At 32.5% G+C, this 21,370-nt stretch overlaps 2 protein-coding genes across 2 annotated transcripts; both read right to left on the bottom strand.

Annotated features, from left to right (window-relative positions):
• Positions 1-132: 132 nt before the first annotated feature.
• LOC111002824 lies at positions 133-11,081 on the bottom strand. The gene is made up of 4 exons (XM_022273075.2): positions 10,643-11,081; positions 5,809-5,946; positions 2,632-2,818; positions 133-1,060 (listed from the first exon to the last, which is right to left on the bottom strand). Exons 1-4 carry the CDS (start codon positions 10,815-10,817, stop codon positions 1,003-1,005), a joined length of 558 nt encoding a protein of 185 aa, XP_022128767.2. The 5' UTR covers positions 10,818-11,081; the 3' UTR covers positions 133-1,002.
• Positions 11,082-11,612: 531 nt separating this feature from the next.
• Positions 11,613-20,848, bottom strand: LOC111002814 (E3 ubiquitin-protein ligase SMURF2). Its single transcript, XM_022273058.2, has 12 exons — positions 20,666-20,848; positions 20,550-20,588; positions 19,848-19,989; positions 19,648-19,748; positions 19,290-19,536; positions 17,957-18,154; positions 17,537-17,655; positions 16,638-16,870; positions 15,436-15,606; positions 14,127-14,366; positions 13,784-13,971; positions 11,613-13,422 (listed from the first exon to the last, which is right to left on the bottom strand). Exons 1-12 carry the CDS (start codon positions 20,718-20,720, stop codon positions 12,774-12,776), a joined length of 2,382 nt encoding a protein of 793 aa, XP_022128750.2. The 5' UTR covers positions 20,721-20,848; the 3' UTR covers positions 11,613-12,773.
• Between the last annotated feature and the right edge of the window lie 522 nt (positions 20,849-21,370).

The raw sequence follows: 21,370 nt of genomic DNA, 5'->3' as shown, positions 1-21,370 counted from the left end.
ATGATGAATAAGCGCCGGCGCGTTTAACCGTTTGCAAGACCATATTTAAAATAGCATTTGGATTATAAAAAGCTCGAATTGTAATTGCAATGCTGAATATTGTTTGTACTATCAGCTAATAAATATTTAAAAAAAATTGGTCGCCGTTAGCTTTTCTTATTTGATTACACAAACAGTACTCATTTACTTTTTACACATTACATTGTCTATGCTTGAAACCGAAATGCTTTTTACGAGGATTCCTAGAAAAAATAATACATTTATGTAATATTATTTGTGAGATCATTGCTTACTTTTGCTGATAGGGGAGGAATAAATAGCAGTAAATTTGCTTTATAGCTGATAGTTCAAAAATATTACCTTATATAATTGTACGAAAATAATAGGATATACAGTAAATACATTTTTTCACCTACGTTAAATGTTACCAAGAATATTGTATGTCCATTTTAAATAGTGACCTATAGCTAATCTAATTCTTAAATCTAGACAAGAAATGCTTAGAAGATCTATCTTATTCTGGACGACAATTTGGCCACGTGTTAGATCACGATTTTAATGAACGATGAAAACTTAGGAGAATGTTTACCGACTTAACGGTCCGTTTTGATCTGAACATAACACACATTGATGGACCCTTATATCAAGCAGGCTCACTCTGTAACTCAATGCCAATGAAATATGTATTTTGTAAATAATTGCAAATCAATATTACAGAGTAGCGCTGACGAAGATTTCGAATAAGTACAATTAAAAAATATGTTTATTAAAATAAGATTTCTATTTTGTACCGAAAATATCTAACTTAATTGCTATGGTCTATTACCATAGAAGGAAAAAATGCGAACCATTTTAAGTCGACATTGCAATAATGCATTGGAATATGTTATTTAAATTAATAAATTCATATTCGTCCTGTGAATTGGTTCTCTAAACGTAATTTAAGTCTTGATTAGGGGGACGTAATACAGAAATCTGTTATTTTTAATTTTGAAATCAAATTTATGCTACGGACGGCCGCCCATCCAACATCTTGTCGCTCTCTTCGGCACTGCTTAAACTGAAAAACAAGAAAAGCATATTCAACCACAGTTAATAAAAAATCGCTTTTTTCTTCGAGCAAATTTAATTTTACATTTTTTGGTTGGAGATGCAATTCAACATTATATAAAATGGGTTCAATAAATCCCAGAACTCTAAGGTAACCGTCTTTTCTAAGGTATTAAAATCCTAGGATTCCTTAATGACAATAATTCCTTGAAATAACATCACTTAACATGGCACAATGGCTTATGTAAATTGTAAACTACGGCATACTTGCTTGTTGAACTATTTGTCGTTCTTATAACAAACTCGTGACTTATAAGAAACTCGTCTATGAAGAAGAAAAGATTTATGTAATTTATCATTAAATCATTCACCGTTACAATGCTACATTATCCTTGAGGGAGTAATAGGTAATTTACTCACTCAAGGATAATGTCTAAAATGTAAAAAATGTGTAAACGGCTTCAAAAATCTCGACGACAGGCCGCTCATAGCTAATAAAAAAAAAACACGGAAGTCGAAAAGATGTACTTCTTCTTCGGTCGGTTTGAAAATCGAACCAATTTCCTGATATACGAGGTCAAATATGTTCAAGGGCAGGGTTTAGGGGATTTTAATTTTGATTCTCATGCAAGTGAAATGTAACTTAGACATGTATTAATGATTAGGCTACAAGTTACAATCTTAAATAACGAGTAAGCATTATAATATTTTCGACACGACGAGTCTCACAGAAAATTACATTATAATGATACCACTTTCTCTTATCATGTTGCATCGGGCACACCATAAACGAAATATCGTTTTCATGTAGTGGTCAATGAAAAATATAATTGGATATATTGTCAAGTGTAAGTTGTTTTAATCTTGTAAGGTGACCCAGATATTCATTTTACTGTGTGACACTATGGTTCTTCGTTTATATACTTTCGAAATGATGTTTTTTAATTAGGGCTGAATTCGTTTTATGTTTTAGTTACAAAAAGATACATCTAAGTAAATATGTACTTGCTCAATACAAATACAAAAATTACAAATATTTCAATATCACAAACAATATATCAGATTAACTCTAATTACTTTATTTTATTCGTTGGCTGGCATCAGTGACTAATTCCATTTCTTTCCCAATGCCAAAAGGGACAAGTAATTATCACTCGCCGTAAAACCACTTTTAATGTGGAGCACCGCACTTAATAAAATGGCTACATTCACTAACAAATAAAATGTATGTATAGACTCAGTAGACTCGTATTGAAATTGAAAAATGTGGCCGGCCAAAAAGGTTAGCAATCTCTGACATATCAAAAAAATTAAAGCTGTCAGAATACAACGAAATTAAAAATCACGAGTAGGTATAGGAACGTTTAAAAAGTTTTAAAAGAAATTTATCCACATACGTTGTTTGGACTAGTGACTAGAAGTCTTCTATTTTTTACTTAAAAATGTAAATATATGTTGGTAGATGAGATCAACATAAACGTGAAAGATAGTACCATAACCGGTGCAGTCGATTGACGACCATCACATGAAGGGTTTCATACTTTTACATGAACACACCGACACCGAATGGCATATTCTTACCATTCCTTGTTATCCATAAGATTTCGCATCTCATCATCGGGTGCGGGCGGTGCATCTCTTACAGGTGCGTACTGAGCTGCCACCAAGGGATCAGTTGACGGGTTGAGCGCGGTTAGTGCTGCCGCTCCACTCGCCGGAGCCTCCTTACCACCGCCCCAACGAGCAGACCATGCCCACCCACCTACACCTGGAATAATAAAGGTTATTGGTTACTTTTCGACCACCCACATAATATAAACAAAGAGGTTTTGAAATCAAACCCGCTACTGTTACCCGAGAATGAAGCATGATATAGAGACTTTTTAATAAGATTTCAACTATCGTGATAAGACTTAAATATAATAAACTGATAAACAAAGCTCAACTCTTGAGACGGGATACTTCTTATATTGTATATTCTTCTGTGCCACGTAATGTAAACTGGAATAGAAAAATATACTTCCACAAGCTGATAGACAGGGAATTCGATATTACTCTGTAGGTATACGTTTATTACCGATACTATATTAGATGTATTATATTATGCCTGGCCTGTGAAACGGTAATGACTTGAAGAATATTTCACATTCGCTTTCGATTAGCTGCCTACTACATTATTTAGTACCCTACATAATAAGCCTACGCCACCCCACGCATTTACTCCTACATGTAATCGTATGCATAGAATAAATTGCAAAAGCCTGCCTTCTGAGCTCCAAGGCAGATGTTTAGTAGTGCTTTTATCGTAGTCAAAAAACAGTTTTCAACTCTATTTAATAAAGTGACATGGGACTTTACAACCTCGACATGTTATTACCTCATTACCTCCCAATGGGGAAAAAACTGAGTATTATTTTCTGCGATGAGTTGGGGCATAGACGGGTTTCGACTCGCTCGTTAGGAATGGATTGCACGCATCACCATTACGTTAATGCTACTGTCAATATAATACTTGAATATACTATTACAAACGTTATGTAGTATCGTTACAACTACCTTACGCGTAGTAAAGATACAAGAATACAATATCTTATTAGTCATGTTTTAAAACATAATTATTGTATCGGATAGAGATAATGATCGGCCTTCCGCCCATACATTTTTCACTTCCGTTGAGACACGATCGTGTTCACAAAGCACGTTCGACGAACGGCCACAGATTTAACAATGAATAACTAAATGCGTAGCAAAACCGCTTCAAAATAGCATGACCATATTTAAAATAGATTTCATACTTGGTCAAGACCAGTACTAGTTAACGTTTACTGCATTAGATGTGGTGTATATGGATAGTGTAGGAGCAAAAAACGAATTACATAAGATCAAATGCTATTTGAACTGCTACTGTTGATTCAAGAACAGGTTCTAAGAATACACACTTTTTAGTACGTTCTACGTGTGACATGTCTAGACATTACATATTATTTCTTACCTTCCTTACTAGATAATAAAGAGGACAAGATGTATGTAGTATTTTTTTTAACCAATTACAATTTTCTAATTTAGAAAGAGTATTTGCTTAGGCGCCATCCATACTTTGGACAGCATTTATTTCACCCGTTTTGACACGTAAATATTCTGAATAATTTTTTTTATTTTTTATTTTTATTTGAACAAAATAAACATGTGTAACAGAAAATCGTTATGAATTTACATATAAATTCACTTGTCACGGACGACTGAAAGTTTTAATTAGAAAAGCACACAAAACGTCGGGATAATTGTATTGCCACGAGTTAGTTAGCCAACCAAATCGGGTTGAATGTTATAGTACCATAATCATTACTTAAATGTCAATAATGTGTTAAGTAAAGCTACAAAAACATGCATTTAAAAGATTGGACAGTTTGCAAAGGTCACTTAAACATGTCACGCTAAGGTCGAGGTCAGTGGTTGACATGACTGCCTCAATAGGTTTTAAGTACATATCCATGAAAACGGATTTCCATATTTGTAAAGGAAATAATTTAAGTTATATTAACATTGCAATGTTTAACTGGCGAGTGGGCGAAGGGCGAATGATATCGCTTAGTAATAATAATATACAAAATTATCTTGAATAACGTGAACAAAAAAGACATATACTCTTTTCAGTCGGTGTCGCAAATATACTTAGATATTAATTAAAGGAAATTAAGAAAGTATTAAAAGTCTAAAAACTTGACGATTAAAAAGAGAAGCGAAAAATTTTTTACAAGTTCTCGTCTTCTCTATACCCTTGATTTGAGAACTAATATAAATTTAATAATGGTACTTACTAAGTGGCACAGTTTAACTTAGTATTTTTTTAAATATTGACGTTCAAAATTTTACATACCAATATGAATAAATGAATTTTGATTTGATAACATTGTTTGTGATATCACCGTACTCGAATAAACATTGTGCGGAAAATGGAACTTATATTAATATTATGAATTATCCACTGAGGCTAACATTTTTGTACATGAAGTATCCGCTACTTAAATTTTATTGAATATATCGCAATCAATCAATCAATCAAAATATCTTTATTCATTTAGGTAAACAAGTACACTTATGAACGTCAAGAAAAACAAATTAAATTAATCGTAAATTTACATTTACCACCAGTTCGCAAGTCAAGGGCGTAGAGCGGGTAAGAAGAAGTTTCGTTTCAAGAACTATAATTGAAAAACCGTACAGCTCAATAAAACCTCTGACTAATCAGTTGACTAAATTCAACATCGGCAAAACGAGTTCCGTTCCATATAATCAGTGAAATCAGGATTTAGGCTATAAATTCATAGTAGCGGTCAATTAGCACTTGGCGTGGTAGTAACAAAAACAAGATACGTCAGTGGCATAAATACAAAGTTCATATCTCGACTTATACAGTTTTGAGTACAGCATTTCTTTCATCAAATCAAATATTATTTTATATTACCGAATCGCTTCTTATGAACTTATAGGATTTTAAGAATTTGTCCATGCATCATCAGATACTGATACAACCACCAGAATTACCTAAATACCGTTGTAAAAACAATGAGCGAAGATTTAAATCCATTGAGAAACTCCTTTTTTAAGTCTTTTATTTGTGTAAACAGTGTTTTCGCGTTAAAATGTTAGGAAATCAGGATATAACTTTGAACGCCCAGAGTGCTTAGGTTTGGCAAAATCAAAATATTTCTTATAATATATCGTACTTTGTTAGAGATATTTTCCTTCTATATTTACCTGCGAATAATAAGCCCAGACAAAGTATGACGCCGCCTGCGATGAGTGCGCCGATACCGTTATCCGCGTCTTGTGGCAACGGCGTGGGTGCAGGCGAGCTTGAATATTGCATACCCCCCGCAATTAGTAGCGCTAGACCTGAAAGGATAATTAGTATTAAAAAAATATAATCTACGTACTTGGTAGTAGCCGGGACGGATTGGTTTTTGCAAGTCTACATTTATGTTGTAATTGTCTTAGTGACCGTACTGTATTCTTACGTAAATATAAATGTTAATGTAGGCTTTACAGACTAAGCCAATGGCTTGTGTTAATTTAACCTGTACATCATTGATTCTCAACGGCTTCACGGGAGATTCAACAGAGGTCTATTTTGGCGTGACAAAAAGGCACACGATTCGTAAGACTTCCGCACACAAAAATTAAATTAATACAACTCAAGAAAAGAAACTACTTTTATTTTTATTAAAATAATGTAGAGTAGATGTCAAAAATGTCATGTTGGATGAAATCACTGTGTAATCCGTGGTTGTAACTCAACCGAATCCCAAAGATCTAATCTCCACATTTCATTGTCGACTGAAAATATTGTTGAAATGTTGCTGCAGAAAATAGTTAGGAGGGCTTGACATGAACCTCAATTTGTAAAAGAATGATTCAGGGGGCAAAGGATCATGCGGCATCACTTAAAATGACAGGCTGACATAAAATAAAACTAAGTAAACATTAGAATAACTATTGAGTTTGTCCGTACATAGTAAAATCTAAAAATACATTACACAAGTCAATTTACCTTGACGGTGTGAGCAAGCCTCGTATGGCGTAATGAATAATTAATAAACAAAACTGAAGTAGTTGAGGTTTTACTACAAGTTCACCTAAGGGTAAAAGAGAAAAGAATATTTTGCTAACACAATTTATGTGTTGTTCGCGTCTTAACCATAGAATTAGTAAAATAAGCATATTTTTTTAAATTCCATCTATGTTATGGAAATTCAAACTGTTTTTTTTTCATTAATATTAAAGTTAAGATGTTAATTTTGGGCGCATTGCTTATTGACAAACAGTAATTCATATCCATTGATTTCCACGAATAGAAAACTTTTAAGAAAATTGCTCGCATCAAGCGTCAGTTTATTTTTGAAATATGCTTCATCTGCAAAAGAATTTTTCAAATCCGAATTAACGACTGTGAACCGGAGATAAGCACGTCCACCTATCCAAACAAACTATTCAGCTTAATAATTAGTAAAGGATTTATAGCAACAATTCCGATTCCTTTGTCCCCTTGAGATTCAGAATCATACTTCACTCAACGCTCAGGCTCGTATAGGAATACAAGCAATGGCAGGCACTGTATATACTCATGCCGGTATTACTTAGTTTTATAGGCGCGAATTCGTATCGACCCCGAAAACTAGATAGACCGAGCCCGCGTCTTCGTTACGTTAGATTTTTTTTAATTACCACAGTATTTACATAAATACCTTTGTTTGAAACTACTTTTTGGAAGGGGCTACTAGAATCATCTTTATATTTTATTTATCGTTCAAAAGTGTCATTATAGGTGGCGTAATTGGAATTAAATGACTTGATTGATAATAATAATTTGTTCAAAATGAGATATCAACACATATATTACTTTATTAAATTCTTTACAATGATAATATACCAACTTGAAATCGTAAGTCATTATTGATTTTATCGTGTCTTGTCAGCAGTATGACATGTTAATTTATTTTGTACAAAACGACTTCAGGTCAGTATATGACCTAGTAGGAAGATGGAAAATAGAACGCTATGCTTAATGATTGGGATCGATCTTTCTACGGATTGACCACCGCGACCGCATACGACTTTTACTCAAGGTAAATGCTATGATTCATAGCTGTGTCTCGTAGAAAAACTAGTTTAATGGGATACGTAAGTCGCAAACTGGCCAGATATACCTATTATAGGTTACTTATGCTATGAATTACACAGTTTAATTTGACAAACAAGTATTTAGAGAACCACACAAGCGAATTCGAAGATTTTCAGTCTTTAACGAGGTTGCTTATAAATGCGACATTCGTGACGCAAGGAACAAAATCTTGGCACATATTGTGAACTTCGAAGCAAAACATAAAAGGGTCGTTAGGAAATAAAAAATCGTGCGCCGAGGTCACTTCCGCATTACAGCGAGTTAACAAAAAAAGCTTTATAAAAGCAGAAAAATGACTAAACAATAGAATAAGTCAAAAGTAATAGCAGGAAAACATAGTAATTGGTATTTAAGATACGTCATTTCGTTACATCAAATTTTCTTATTACAAAAAAGTAATAAAGTAAAGTAAAAGTGGGTGGATAATTAGAAAATTGTTAACATAAATATATTTTTTAGGTTTCTATAATAAAATAAGATATGTAATTTAAATAAAATGGAATGTATTTATTTATTAATATATATATAAGTATATATATACACATATATATCAAAATAATTGTTTTTTTATCATACTAAGTATTGGCGATTTCCTAGCGATATATAAAATAAGATGTTGTAAAAAAACATTACATGAAACCACGACAACTCATAAAAAATATATTTACGGCTTATTCATAATTTCATAGTCCTTTTATCTATTCTTATAAGTTAAACCAGCCTCGGTATAGCTTTCGTATAGTCATACCAATAACTGAATACGAGAAGGTCATCCAACTCGTCCGCTGCGTCACGTTTCCGTAGTCCATACAGTAACTCTTACTTCCAGTTTTACATCCACAAGGATAATTTATTTGCATAATAAAATCGTACATTACAACATCTTTATTTGTGGTAAGATTTTCATAGTGAAAATAATATTCAAATCCCAAATTTATGAACAATAAAAAGCTTTTTTAGATTATTCAGGAGCTATAAGGTCACTGCATAAAGTTGTGCGTAAGTAACATAATACATATGTCTCATTTTATGATAAAATTGTAAGAGTTTCACATTCTGGAATACTTTAAATTCTACAACTATACAGATACTATAATAGCATGGCAAAGACTCAAAGTAAAATATTGTTGATCCATTAATGGTAATACACAATATCAAGATGAATTCACAAAAGAGAATAGATTCGAAAATGTAATATTAAATGGGCAAGGTATATTTTCCAGGCTAACAGCCTCGAGAAAATTTCTAAACTATCTGCGCAATGAATACTATAACGAAAATAGTTAAAGTGGTAAAATTGGAAGTTTACAAATAATTGATCCATTAATAACAATTTAGAAGATTATTTTAATTATGTAGAGTATTGTTTGAAAAGATGATGAAAACAATAAAAGACCAAGTATTCATACACCACCTCTATGTATGTCTGTATGGTTTATTGGCTACATAATACAATATTATTATTATCAACATGGGTTAATTAAAGAGAATAAATATTAATTTACAAAATAACAAAAACTAAAAAAACTTTTTAATTTGTCCTTATTTCATTTTTATATTGTACTTTATACGTCTTATTTACATGATTTCACTTCACTGCTCATAAACAAATTATAACATCAGAAATAAACATTCCTTTTTAAACAAAAATCTTTTATTAATGAATTAAAACTATTAATTAAGCAAATTATATATTGTTTCTTAATATGTGATTAAATTTTGTAATAAGTGATTAGTTATTGCATGTGTAAAATATTATCATTAGCGTTAATAACAATAATGTTTTAATTAGGGAACAAATAATATAATAATAAGGGATATTCTAGGAAATATAAACACAACCAATTTTTTGTTACTACTAAATACATAAAGTAAAAATTAGCTAATTTTAATGCTTAGACTAAGATATGTCAAGTCCTATAAATAGCACTTATAGCTTGTGACTTAATTGTGAATGTAGATGGTAAGTAAACTGGATGACCTAGATTATACAAAACAATGTCTCCTTTTATATCTTGGACTTCTTATAACACAGTGTGGAATTATGTGTATATATATATATATATATTGATCTTTTTTGAACAAATTTAATAATATAAATCACTTCATGTTATGTATCAAATTACTTTATCATATGTGGTTAACCAGACTAAGACTAAACCACAACATAAGATAATATTACAGAATATACTATATATACTGTTTTATAAATTCTAGAACCTACTAAGTTATTTCTTTTTATCATCACAATAATATAAGAGATTTACATTTTTGTTTTCATTGTGATGCAACAGAGGAGGTGTGCAAGAACTGTAATGTAGTGCACATTTTAACTTTAAGGGCCTGTTTCACAATGTATGGATAAAGTGCCAAGTAGCTATGCAACACATAAATTAATCGAAAGATAAAAGTTCCGAATAAGATACTTGGCATTTCATGAAAAATAGCGCTATCTGACTGTCGTGAAACGCAAAAATACTGTTTATCCTACAAATAAGTAACAAATAGCTTATTTGGAACTTATCCGGACATTGTGAAATAGGCCCTAAGAAGAATAATATAACTTTTACCTTCCTTATGCCTAACTAAATTATAATCATAACCACCATTATACTTTTTCCTTTGTTTTGACTTAAAAGTCTAAAGACTTGTGAATGTGTCAATAAGGCTGATATATATAGATTTTAAAATCATATAGAATAAAGAATTTATGAGTCTTGTTGAAAATCAAGTATTAAAGTTTCAATAGAAAATAATTGAAAAAGCAAGTTATTCTGGCGTGCTTGATACCTTTATAAATGATTGTTGCACCAAAATTAATGTGAAACTTATTTCTTAAGAATACATGATAACATGATCCTAATAGGATTTTCAACCCAAAATTGTAAAAAAAAGTAATTTTTAACTCACCAATAATGAAGAGTGTGCTGCCTAGAAGACATAATGCTAGCCTGATGCAGATCGCCCGGTTCAGACTACTTGTCACCCTCCGTGAGAAATAGCTGATTGGGCAATTCCAACGCTGGTCTGTTGGTTGTTGCTCATAAGTAACAGTGGTCGGTTGATACACGGCACTCGTTGGCATGGTGGCAGTTTTCGTAATTATCTTTACAAAAACTTCACTGTACCACAAACATCACAAGAAAAACTAGTACTGAGAAATCACCGAACTCATCAATGAGTACTTCTCAAACTAATCACAATAATAAAATGTTTGTTAATACGTCTAGTATTTGAACAGACTCAGCGTCAATGAATTAATAATCGTTTTTGATTAAAAAAATATACATCGACGCAGCACTCAACAGCGTCCTACCGTCCGCGGATAACGTCAATAATTGACAATTTGACATTTCCATTTTCCAACACAATTCACATTGTGGCATTTCACTTAGGCGTTGACTTTTGACCAGCGTATCATCACAACCATAGAAACTTATTATTAAGCATAGATATACTAAAAAATTAAAAATCATAAATATATTCCACTTGACACATTGGTTGTACAGTTAATTTTGCCTTGCGAGTCGCAGGGTAGCTTTATAGTAGAAAAGAACCAATCAGTGACAGACGCCGGTCGCCACTTCTGTGAGCCGACTAAAACACACACTAGAATAAAAACGAGGATTATATCGTGCAAAAATATTATATTTTCCATTAGAAACTACGTTTAAACTATCTATTAAATCATTTCATATCACTAACAGTCATACAATACTAAATATTATTACTATACTAAATTAAACAGAAAGGCACTCATCCTTGTTATAAATATTGTTAGAAGCATGTAAACTGACTCCCTACATTCATTAATAGTCAACTTATTGATAAAAATGGAATAAATGTTTTTTAAAATATACTGTACAAATTAAACATAAGGCACCCCTAGTATGCTTTATATTTGATTGAACATTAACAGATCGTACTGTGCTTTGTACTAAATTAAAACTTATTTACAAAATAATACATTTTTTAAATATATATAACTATAACATAATTTTTACCAACAATGTTTATTTACCATTTTCTGGAAGATATTCAATGACCAATATATGAGTAAGATAAGTTATTTGACACAAAGCGATTTTCAGTTGATTTGTCAATACAAATACTATATACTAATCCCCTTATTACTAAATACTAAATCAGTTATATACACTGTTTTAACCAAAACATTGCTGCAACTCTTCACACATCATTGGTTTAACTTGTTGGACAAGTAGAATGAATTGAGCTAAAACAGGCTTTTTAGTTTCTAAGAATAAGGGGTTATATCTAGCAACACTTATTAAGGATACAATAATTATTTGTGCACAAGATTAATACCCTCTTACCCACCTAAGCAAAAGCCAATAAAGGTAGAAATAGGAAGTAAAATTCAACACGAAACAGAAGTGCTCTCATTAAAGTGTCTATTAATGGTCAAATGTCATAATCAAAATATTATGATTGGTAGACTAAGACAAATCAAATAGTAATCAGTTAATAAGTACAACTTCGAAGCACATAAAGTAATACTGATCTAATGGTCAATTTGGTCAATATAATTTAATAATTCGACAATATATTTCAACTATACTTGAATTCGGTTAAATAATTGTGATCTTCTTAATAAGGTAATTTTTTATCTTAATCCTAAAAACAGGGTTGAATGTATACTGTATCATTATTTGAGCATGTAAAATTATTTAAATTGTGCACATTAGCAATGTTTTTCTTAAATTATTTAAATAAAACGCTGACCTTTATATTATGCAAATACTAGATGAAAAATATGGTATTTTAGGCTGCTTTGTACAATTCACTATCTAAATGGAAGAGTTCATTTTAAGTTCAATTATTTTGTACTGCTATCGACACGAATTTTCATAACGCTGACGTTGCATGTTAAACAGCCCTTTCATGTTAAATTATAAACATCCTGTCCCAGCAAACCTTCAGTTTAATTTGTTTAAAAGCTTAAATCAAAAACGTCATTTTTAGAATTTTGTCATGTCAAATAAATCTTTCAGTCTCTATATATCTCCAATTGTAAATTCGCTTATTCTACTGCAAATCCGGCTGTTTCTAGAACAGCCTGGGTTAACTTATCGTGTAGTTTTTCTTTAGTGGGGTAAGATGGTAGATCCAGGCGGTTAAAACATGTATGTGCTTTCGGAAGTGAGTCTGGGGCGGCATCCGCCACTAGGTGTAAGGTGAACAGGCGTGGCGCTGCCGCTCCAGTGGACCCTTGTAGGGCTCTGAAGCCAGCTAGCGGTACCCGTCGTGACCCCGTGACGAATTGGAGTAACCGTGCCCTCATCTCTGCGTCAAACTCCTCAACAATTTCCCAGAACCAATTGACGATCGGCGCGTCCGGGTTCACGTGTTTAAGCCGGGTGTGACGTTTCCAGTCAGCCGGGTCTAAATCGGCCCTCCCGGCTAGAAGGGGCTGCAGGTCTCTAGGGGATAATGGTCGAAGGAGCTGTGGAGGGATTATATCAGCTAAACCTCTTTGCAAAGCCAGCCATTGGCGTTCCGCACCACGCGTGAAGCGGTGGGCAACGTATAAGCGCACGTAGTCGCGTTTGTTGGTGTCCGTGACCTGTTCGTTGGTACCTCCTGGACGGAGTTCGACGCTTCTTACGGCCCCAAAAGATGAACATTCCACGGAGAATGTTGTATCTATAACGCCTGATATGCTATTTTCCCTGAAATAATATAACTTATAAGATAGTATAATAAATGCATAGGAACGTGCCTAATCCATAGACAAAGTGAGCTACAGAGAATTATATATAAATCGTGTCACAATGTTTGTCCTCAATGGACTCCTAAACCACTAAACCGATCGTGAGTCGCAATTTTATTGCAAATTATTTGTCTATAATTTGATACATTTCTAACAGATGGCGCTGTGTTAAAAGTACCAACGTTTCACATAAGCTATCTACCTTTCACATAAGTTCTCCTACCGTTTCCCTTGAATAGTTTACTACTATGTAATATAACAAAAACCTTAGCCACAGCAACGCTTGGCTAAGTCTACTAGTAAATATATAAAATACTTACAACATCCAAGAAAGAGATCTATGTAATTCTGGATCAACATCCCGGATATCCCTCAAGGTGATAGCTCTTCCCAACAGCTGCTTATAGAAGGGCGCGGTAAAGGCAGCATCTAATTGATGTCCATGAAATAGGGCAACGCCGAGGATACGACCCGCGAAATGGAAGTAGGAAAGGTGCTCAGGATTTACCTGAAAGATAATATTGAGTTATCTAATATAAAACTTGAGAACAGGCTGTAAATGTAAAATTACAAGAATTTCATATTAATATCTGTTTTTGAATGATTTTAATTTGAAAAAAACTGTCTATGTTTTTTGTTTAAAAAATGAAAAAAAAAACATACCCCAGAATCCGCATTAATCTGCAACGCATATCGGTCATCTCCCGCATTGGCATATTGAAAGAGTCCATAGTGCGGGTTAAACAATTCCCTTCCCAATAAATGTAGCCATTCCCTTGCAACACCTCCATAATCCAAACCCTCTTCACCTCGAAACTTGACTAATAGCCGTTTTCGTAATTCTTTCCCGCGTAACTTCATTACTAATCGGTAAGATTCTTCTAGCACTTCGTTTCGAGAAACCTAAATGGGAAAATTTATTTAATAATATTAAATATTTTGACTGATCTTCACAATGGAGCTTACGAAGCTTTTTTTATATAAAAATACGTTATATAGCATAATTTATATCTTGTTCCAATAAAAGAACAAAGGAATCATAGAACTGCAGAAATATACATACTATATGTTATATTCCTACATATTTTAGAAGTGACCGCATCTAGCCCGTTGCTATCTAGTATGTAGAGCAGTCTGTTGTATACATGCACCCTAACATTGTCAAGAAGTGGTATATATTTTGCGATTCACAGTATGAGGCCGTTCAAGTATTACGTAAGCACTATAGCGATCTTTGATTTTCTTATTTGTTGATTAAGTCAACAGTAAATATATACAAATGTTACCCACACGTTGTGAAATTCGTTTTCCTACAAAAATTAAGGACCTGGATGACCGAGTGAATACTTTGCTCGGTATTTTTTGTAATTTTTATAAATCGTGTTTTTTGTAAATTTATTTAAGTACGAATTACATACTAATGAAATGATGAAATATGAATAATATTAAAAAATGGAACTGGTTTTTTTTAAGTTATTAATTTAAAGAAAAAAAATAATGAGTGATAGAACACGAATAAAATGATATTTTCTAGAAATGATTCCTAGCTAGATCGATTTATCACCCCCGAAACCCCCCGTATACTAAATTTCATTAAAATCGTTGGAGCCGATTCCGAGATTCCAATTACATATATATACATCAGACAGCAACAAGAATTGCTCGTTTAAAGATATAAGATATGTTTATGTACTATACATTTTACAGCTTTGCTTACTTTTGCTGACAGGGGGGGGGGGAGAGAGAGAGAAATTGCAGTAAAAGTGCTTATGTTATACTTGAATGGCCCCTATGACGTCATTACGGTTACTGATGAGGTATAGCGACGCAAATGCACAACGCATTTTTACAGTATTAACACTTGTCCATATGAAAAATAATCTTTGTTTAACTATTTAAGTAGCTACTTTTAGTACTACGTTACTAGTGTATGTCAAAATTAAATAGGTTTTTAATTAATCGTACGCTTTACCTCGATCCTACAATGTCCGGTTTGAGGTTGCAATGCCTGTAATTCGGCCCTTAGTACTCTAGCTTTAGCTGCGAGGTCCCGCTTGTACTTTGGTAAGGCGTCAGTGTCCGCAGGTTCACTTGCACTTGACGGGGTAGGGACCGGGTTTGTAGGGGTTTCTAGTGGAGGCGTCTGAAAAATAAAAAAAATAATAAATCACGTTATTAATTAAAATATCTATAAATTACTGTCTGTAACATTAAGTTTTAATTGTAAATAAAAATCACATAGAGTAAGCATTTTTTACATTCATTGTAAAATATTTTTGTGTACAATTTTGTAATCTTAAGTTAGTCGTTGGAAAATTTGTTTATATATTAATATTTGTGTTTTATAGGTCCAACTTGCAAATCAGTTGCAACTAGCAAGATTTTATTGCCATTAGTAGATATAAAAATAGCATATGCATCTTTGTGTACACCATGTAACCAAATCAACTTGTTGCTAATGTGGTCTAGATTATATTTGCTTTTATTTTTGTTTATTTTTGCTAACCATGACGGAATAATATAATTATTATCAAATTAATGTATACAAAATATTTTAAAATAATAAGTATGGAGTTTCGTGCCCATTCTTCACCATATGAAAATACCTTTTGGGAGGGGAAACTATTCCTCTATTAATATATTTATAAATTATAATTTTGTCTGTGGCTATACGCTCTGCGTAAAGCTAAAAAAAATATTTAAAAAACTTGTAATTTTGACTTTGTGTTTGAATTTGGCCCTACATGAAATTCCTGTCTCTAACTCAAACTCACAATAACTTTACTCATATAAAAAGTTTTATTTAGAAACATTAATTTCATACAAGTATACATCCAAAGCAAGAACAAACATTAATTTTCCTTACCAAAACGAATTATCATTGGTAGTAATTAATTAAATTTAAAATAAAATAAAATACGTTTATTTTGGAACATAAGATCATCTAGGTATCACTTATTCCACGTCAATAAATTCGAACTTGTAGGCATCCCTACACATCGGCAAAGACAGAGGGTGTAGGCCGAGAGAAAAAGCCGGCGTAAAAAACTCTCGGTACTCTTTTAAAAAAGCAAATCATCAAACAATATTTAAAACAAATATATCTAATTAATTAGAACTTTATTAATTAAATTAATGAAATTAACTTGAAATATGGTATTAATTGGTACTTACCAATCGCGCAGACAAAGCGAGTCGTGGGTCTGTAAACTGGGTGGTTCTCTTATTATGGTCCACAAAGTATGGTCGACCTGAAGGGGAGTGTCTCATCTCCCAGCCTGGGGGCAAGGGCCCTGCAGCCGCCGCACAATGTCTTAAGTGCTGGGGCACTCGGGGATCATGCCATGTAGATGCTCCAGTGATACTGTTATAAAAGTATACCTGACCCTGGGTAGTTGTCCGCATTTCTGTAATTGAAATTGCTAGTTATTGTAACGTGCATTTATTTATTTATTTCTTTCTTGTATAAATAATCTTAAATTGTAGAAGTTGGTATGGTGGAAACATAAACTGGACACAGTTTTTCTGTCCACCAGGACGTCGAAAATATATAGTTAATTATAATTAACTTAATAAAGTGACATAATGTACAACAAAACACCTTAACCCTCAAAAATAGCACAAACAACGCACTAAAACAATCGAAACACCGCCGCTTCATACATAGCCGATGCAAGAAACCTGTTCCTGACGAGCATAGAATCAAACAACTATTTTTATTTCTCGAATTAATAGTAGCTCCAGGATATATGGACAGTAGACTTAGCATGACCGTTATCAGAAATTAAGTGGAAACAAAATATAAAGAATGATGTCATCAACGGCCAAAGTAGAGGACATTATAAAATGATTTTCCTTTTCATCATTTACCTTCAGAAGTATTGTGCGAGAAGATTTAATACCAGGCGGTTTTCAAACCTTTTAACGGATTGGAAATCGTTAAGTATCACAAACGTGATTTAAAGCATACAACGGGTCCGTTACAATTGATTTAATTAAAAATTTTGCAAAATTATAACGGCATGTAATTGCTATAAAGTTTATATTTCTTACATTTCTTCAAGTATTCTTACCATAGCCAGGTGGAAGGTCAGTAGCTGCTATAGGTGCTGATGTAGAATTGGAAGCTGAAGGGGAAGACTGCAGTGCAGGCGGTCGTGACCGCACCGCTGTTTGCGGTTGAGGCTCGGGCCTGTAATTTATATTTCTTTAGTATTGATACAATTTATCTACATTGAGCATCTTTATATATTCTCGTATATATACATATGAATATTAAGTTTCTCATGTAAATAAAGTTCTTTAAACATAATGTCTTACTCAATATTTATATACCGTAAAATATTTCTTTTATAAAATTCACATTTCATTGCTAAAGGTTAAATAATTGAATTCTCAAAACATGGCTCTGGCATCAAGGCCATTGTAATAGCGCGGTAGTTTGTGTGATTAAATTTACGAATGACAATTGCCGTAATGATATGTTACTTTACCTTAATGATATGGAATTTCCATGGCTGACGTCCGTGTCTGATACAGGCGAAGCAGGTGATACAGGTGATACAGGTGTTACTGGCGAAACAGGGCTCATAGGTGTGGGAGATGACGGCGGGGAGACCTGCGGACTCGTAGCTTCAGATCTCGGCCGCTCCCATTGCGTACGACGTAACGCATGATTCACGTAATATGGACTGGAATTTATATTACACCTATAATAGATTTGTATTAATCCTGAGCGACAAAAAAGGTAATGCACGTTCAGGCGTTATAGAGTTGTCGTTATATGGAAACAAACGTTCCATTGTATAGACAACATGGCATACTAACCAATGTTGGACCAGAGATATTTTAAGGAGGTTGATGATGGTGGAGGTTGTGCAGTATTTTTAATAAAATAATTTCATGGCCTGGTAACGAGACCTTTAAGTCAAGTCTTATTGGTTGTGTAGTCTAAAACTGCACATCAACAATAAAATTGCCTAGATCATTAAAAAGTATTTATTTTTTGGGTCAAGGGTTTATAAAGAGTTTTATTACTCTATTACAAAAACTGTACCAATGTTAAAAGGTGCATTATAATAACTATTAACATAAAAACAAAAATCCTTTTCTATATACATTAGTTATTATGAATGTTTGATTTTTAATTTTTGTTTGTAGGTTTAAATTTTTTCCTTTAATATATTACTTATGTTTTAATATAATTGGTATGTGTGTAAAATTTGTGTTGTAATAATTTCTTATCTTTTCTAGATATACACATTGTTTAAGAACATATAAATAAATATGATATTTGAAATTATAATATGGAATAATTGGTTGCTATGTACTAAGAACTATTAAATAAACATTAAGGTAGATTAGATTCAATACGTCTGATGATATTAAAAATTGTAATATGATGCAACTTTACAAGTCAATTTAGGTAATTCACAATTTAAAATATAGTATAATCAAACATATCTTTTTGTAATTCAGGCCATTGAAATGAACTATATGTTGTTGTTGAACTTGATGCTTGATATAAGCTCACTGCATTATTATTATTTATTCCAATGATATAACAATATTATAATATTATATATCAAGACTAGTAATAAACACATTTATATTTTAGTAAACAACATATGGTTGCTATTTATAGACTCTCACTAGGGAGTGTTCTAGGTGTGAGTACTCTTATATTAATGCTAAAACCTTAACACTTAAAAAAAATAACTTATATGTTCATTATGTTTAAGGTGAAATATATTTTAAAGCAACAGATAATATCTGAGGCCAAGAAGTTGTAGCACCACAAATTACTTGTTTTAAATAAATACTTACCATCCACTTGAAGTAAGCCGTTCCTCCCAATGAGGGGGAAGTGGAGAATTTGAAACATTGCTTACAGGGGGTTCCCGTGGAGCCCTGACCTCTCCTGCTGGTCCAACCACAGCCAATGGAGAACCTTCTCCAGCAGCTGAGGCTGGTTCACCTCTTGTACTATCTCTTGACAACAGAGACACAATTACTTGGCCCTTTACTCCACATGTTTCTCCAGAGCTGTCTTCACATAATTCGAGACATTGATCTAAAATAATTATAAAAATTCATATTATATGTATGTGAAGTTAGATACCTCTTTAACTTGTTTATAATAATAAAAAGCTAAAAAAATAATTCAAATGAGTATAAAACTTACATCCTGTATCTTTTAATTTATGAACAGTGGATGGTTGAATTCGAACACAACCTAAGAACCCAGATCCTTGTCGTTTATGTACTTTTCGTTGATTCCAAATACTGTAATTAACCAAAAATTTGATGATATAGTACTTTTGAAATATTTAAGAACATAATATGAGATATTCTATAGTCATTATTATACTCATTTTGACGCACCTTATAGTAATTCCATCACCTTTAGTTAAATATAAGTCATAATGTGTATTCCATTTAGGATCTAATGTAGCTTTTACTGCACTTGTTGAATACACTTGGCCACTACCATCCACAGATATTTTTGCAAAAGGATCTGGCAGCCCTGTATACAAATACATTCTCTTATTGTATGATACATTTTCTTAGAAATATAGGATAAAGAATAGCAGTCATCAATGAACAATCACTTGTAAACAAAGTCATCACTTCTAAGAATAGTATTTTTCTTGTATCTATAACTATTTACATGGAAGGTTTAATACAAAGTTAAGAAGCAAATATGCAGAATAGAATATACACATTGTGCATAAAAAAATAAAGTAAAGTAGTAAAGTAAAAAAGCCTGAATACTACCTTCTAAATACATTGCACAATAAATAGGATTTCTTGGAGAATGATGCATGTTTTATGTATAAAATAGTTTTAGTAACAACATAATATCAAAGATGTAAATATTCATAAATGAAATCATTTCTAAAGCATAGGTTTATTATATTATGTAAGTTTAAGTTTCAACAAATTAAAAAGAAGCGAAATCCTGCGATGTTAACATTAATTAGAATTCATGATCATCTGCGATTACATTAGTGAATATCCTGACAGTTGCTAAATTTGTGTTTGTACATAAGGCTAACAAATATAATTATGTATCAGTAAACTTACGAAATAAGTCCCGCCGAACTAGGTTTCTGGCACACAGAACTAAAAATAAAATTATTATTAATTTTAATTATTAAATTAACTTTTGGAATACATAAGTGAAAGGTGTGATCACTTACTCGTAAGTCGTATTTTTTGCGCTCCATATTTACGATTCGAAACTGGAGTTGACATTATATTTTTTATAAACTTAACATCACAATTTTTTGTTTTCTTCTTCTTTAAAAATATTATTTCGTTTCAATTCCTAAGTTATTATTAAGCCACCATTTTTAATTTATTCTCAAATCGTAATTCACTCTTGATTTTTGATGTTTAGACAATTGATAATCGAAATTGTCAACTTTCAGATTCCCATGCTTCTCGCACAGTTAACAAATAACAGAGTATACTTTTCGACAAGTACAAGTATGAGGATTTTAAACGGACTTGAATAAAACGTAACCAAGTATAAGCTAATTTAAGTAATATTTTTAATGAGATGAGAGGCAATGATGTATTGGTAATATTGTAACAATCTCGTTAAAACTGAATAAGGTAAGGCAATTGACTACCCTTGAGGTGGAATGGATGGAGTCTATCATCGCTGTTAAGATATGTCATATGCATGTTAATAGCGATTATAGTCCTAGTCCTAGTAAAAGATTCAAAGAGTCAATTCTTAAAACAAAATATGTATTAGTAGCGGCACGAAACTCTATTGCCGACCGTTATTGCGCAGAAGTAAAAAATAAGGTACCTGAGGGGGGCTAACGGAATGAAGAGCGTCGATTGGCTCTCCAGTCGCATTCCGGCCCCCGCACCACAGTGCACATGCACAGCAA

The sequence above is a fragment of the Pieris rapae genome, chromosome 8 (genome assembly GCF_905147795.1).
Source record: "Pieris rapae chromosome 8, ilPieRapa1.1, whole genome shotgun sequence".
Lineage (NCBI taxonomy): Eukaryota > Metazoa > Arthropoda > Insecta > Lepidoptera > Pieridae > Pieris > Pieris rapae.
This window is presented reverse-complemented; position numbering and strand designations above follow the sequence as displayed.